This window comes from Lipotes vexillifer, unplaced genomic scaffold, assembly GCF_000442215.2.
Source record: "Lipotes vexillifer unplaced genomic scaffold, Lipotes_vexillifer_v1.1 scaffold1117, whole genome shotgun sequence".
Taxonomy (NCBI): Eukaryota; Metazoa; Chordata; class Mammalia; order Artiodactyla; family Lipotidae; genus Lipotes; species Lipotes vexillifer.
This window is the reverse complement of record NW_006778824.1, coordinates 67,847-71,392: the sequence shown is the minus strand read 5'-3', so window position 1 is coordinate 71,392 and position 3,546 is coordinate 67,847. Positions and strand designations below refer to the sequence as shown.

The 3,546-nt window shown below is 46.1% G+C and overlaps 1 protein-coding gene across 1 annotated transcript in view; it reads left to right on the top strand.

The window, feature by feature from the left end:
• The first annotated feature begins 2,677 nt into the window (after positions 1–2,677).
• Positions 2,678–3,546, top strand: part of CYP2E1 (cytochrome P450 family 2 subfamily E member 1) — a 10,653-nt gene continuing 9,784 nt past the window's right edge. Inside the window, exon 1 of the mRNA XM_007451990.1 lies at positions 2,678–2,878. Coding sequence (XP_007452052.1) covers positions 2,702–2,878 — 177 coding nt within the window. The 5' untranslated portion in view covers positions 2,678–2,701. The remainder of the gene's footprint in view (positions 2,879–3,546) is intronic.

Sequence of the window (3,546 nt, the reverse complement as noted above, 5' to 3'; positions counted from 1 at the left end):
GCCATTAAAAGCATTGCAGGGCAGCTTTTTAAAAGATATCTGCTGCTCTTCCAGGACTTTATTTCAAGTTCCTGCCACTGATTCTGCCAGTGCTGAAGGTGTGGCTCCCCGCAGGCCGTGCCAGGGCACAGGAAGTTATTTTAAGTACACTTTAACCAAGATACGTGTTTACATTTGCCTTTTAAATGTAGGCACAAGTCTGATACACAGAATCGAAGTAAGTGCAAAAGAAATCTTTCAGTAGGTATAAAAGAATCAAAGTAAGTGCAAAAGAAATCTTTCAGTAGGTATAAAAGAAAAATGAGAAATAATAAAGAAGAGTTGGCATCAGTTTTTCTTTCTTAATGGGACTGAAAATAGGGGAACTACCGCTGTAGGGAGAGTCTGTACCCTCACATCTTGCTTTATCCAGTTCTGCATTGTTTGATTTGTTACAAGGAGCATGTCTTAATTTCCTGATTGAGATGATATTTGTAATCTTTATAAACAATTGTTTAACTTCAATAAGGCTTTTCCATATTGTTTTACTAGTAAATTCTATCAGAATTTCAAAGTCCAGATAATTCCCTAACAATTTAAAGTATCCCAGACAATAGAAAAAGATGGAGAGAATTGTTAACTGTTTCTAGAGTTAGCACAATTCTTATAGCAGATATAATAAAACATAAGAAACTGAAGCCCAATTTTGTCTATGGCTATAGATGCACAACTACTAAAAACACTATTAACAAGTTGAACCCATGAGCATGTAAAGAGTATCGTTCCATGAAAATCTTGGCTGTGAAGCGGAACTATAAGACTGCTTTTATACAAAACAATGTTTTCATCCAGCATCACACCAGCAGGTTTAAGGAGAAAAGTCCTAGGATTGTCTCAATTAAAATGATATTTCATTACCTCAGCACTCATCCCTGCTAAACACTCCTTGCTAACTAGAGAAAGAAGAAAATCGTCCCAATGTGATTGTCTCTTTGCTACAACCAAACAACAATAGACTTGCTGGAGAAGTACCCATTCCCGCCAGGCACAAGGCAAGGCCACCTCTGTCATCCCGGTTAGTCAACATTGTCCGAGAAGGTGCAGGCAACTGAATAAGATCCAAGACAAATAAAAAGGACTTGCTTCTGAAAAGAAGGACTCAACAATGTCCTTACTTTCAAAAGACATCTTCACCTGCATTTAGAATTTATTGTCGTTTGGCCCTCCAACGGCATTTCCACAGAGGACCTAGAATAGTAGGGCCTCACCCCAGACCACCCAGGCTGCACCCCTGTGAGGTCTAGGTTCACCTGCGCCTGCCCTTGGGCCCCTTTGAAGGGCACACACACGCTCAGATAAGCTGCCAGGTGTAGTTATTCTCGGCCAACGGGGGCCAGAGGGCCTTCTCTGCCTCAAACGTCTGCTGTCCTCACGCCCACCAGTCAGGGCTTGAATTGGAGCCCCAGGGAAGGCTGACCCTGCCCAACCCTCAGCACCAGCAAGAGGGACAAACCAAGAAGAAAAATGCCGCATGGACCCGGATGTCTGTCTGGCAGGCCTGGCAGGGTGGAAGAGGGCAGAGGGGGGTCAAGGTTGCTCAGTCTCCATCCTGTGGAATGCACCCTGCAGCCCCACACCAGCCCCTGGGAGGAAAGACCAGAGCCCACGCAAGTTGGCAGGGCCTGCAGCCCAGCAGCTCATGGGCACAAAACAGGCCCCGAGACTCCTGCCAAGGCCAACGCCCCTACATGGCACAATAAGTTAACAAGTCCAACACCAGTGATGTGGCTGCAGGTCTAGATGCAGAAAAATCACATTGCTAGTAAACTGGGAGGGAAAGTGGGTTAGAATTCAGTATGTGGAATGTAGCCTCGGTTTTACATAAATAAATATACAGAAGGTGACTTTTGTGCACAAAGATAAGGCATTTTAAAACATAAAGTCTACCAAAATAGTTCATTGATTTAAACAAACACAATAAAAATCCTAATGTATTTTTTTTTTAATTTGAAGAAATGATTCTAAACAGTGATTATCCCCTAATTTTCTACATTAAAAATGTAGTTAAGTTTTTCAAAATTGGTCAACTCTTTTCTTTTTCTTTCTTTTTTTTTCTTCTACTGAATTTGCCAGTTGATTTGACAAAGTGGAATAAATGTCAGATGCTGAATTTTCCTTCTCTGGCCTATGAATTGGCTGCTGGTGATTCAGTGCCACTGGGGCTGCTCAGACAAACCTGCTCTGAGGTGAGACCTGCACCAGGAGATCAGGCACTCTGCCATGGAGACTGTCAGCACATAATTGATGTTGCCTTACGTAAATCCTACCCCAAACAAACCCATGTAAACAGGACTGTACTCCTTCTTGTCCAATCAGTGTCAAAGGGAGGACAGGCCATCACCCCATGTTCTGACATGTGGGTTGGTGGAGCTCCCCTGGATGCCGAGTTTACTAACATTGGTGCAGGTGTCAGTAGCCAGTGCTGGCAGAGCCCAGGCATGGCCAGGTGGGTGCCTGGATGGAGTTCTAAGTGGCAAACACTGAAGGGATCAGCCTTTGAAATGGTGGCCAAGAGCAGCTAATAATAAACTAATATCTTGGGCCAGAGGAAGAGGAAGGTGACATTGGTTGGCTGGTCACCCTCCTTCTCAAGGATGCACTATAAAAGCTTTGCCTCTCCCCAGGAGTGTCCGCATGAGTCGGCAGATCCCCGGAAGGCACCATGGCCGCCCTGGGCATCGTGGTCGCCCTGCTGGTGTGGATGGCCACCCTGCTGCTCATCTCCATCTGGAAACACATCTACAGCAGCTGGCAACTGCCCCCTGGCCCTTTCCCACTGCCCATCGTTGGGAACATTTTCCAGTTGGAATTTAAGAATATTCCCAAATCCTTCACCAGGGTAAGAGAAATATTGTTGATTTGAGGGAGGAGCATTCAGGAATTAGATGTAATATGTGTGCATTCAATTCACTCTCAGACAAATTGTAATTCAATACCAGCTTGTTATGAATTAGCTGAATTACCAGTAGCACCCAAGAGTGATATTCAAAATATTTAGCTAGCGTTACAGCTTGGGTATGGAGCTCAGTGGGCCTTGGCCATGGCTGGCCCCGAAGGCCCTTGCTCGAGCAAAGTGTTAACTGCCGTGCTGTCGTTGGGTGGCTTGGCCAGGGCAGTGTGGCCAGGGCTGCTGCTGTTTGCCACTGGGATGCAAGGAGGGACACGCGTTGAGACCAGACGCACACTAGCTGCGTGTCAACCTGCAGCTCTCCGTAGACGCCAAAGAACAGGGGCAAAAGTGAAGCGTTTGACCCCCCACCCACCCACTACGATTGTTGTAAACAGTGAATGAGCTAACAACTCTAAAAACAAAATGCGTTAATGAGTCTATTAAATGCGTTAGTAAAAGAACGCCACAGGGCACAGAGCCGCTCTGAAAGGCGTTGACGAGCTTCTGGCAGAGGAAGACGTGCTCTTGGGCCTCCGAACAGTATGGCTCCGGGGCCTCCAGGAGCGTCTTGGGGTCCTGGGACCTTGACTGGGGACAGCAGACAGGGGTGGGGGTGG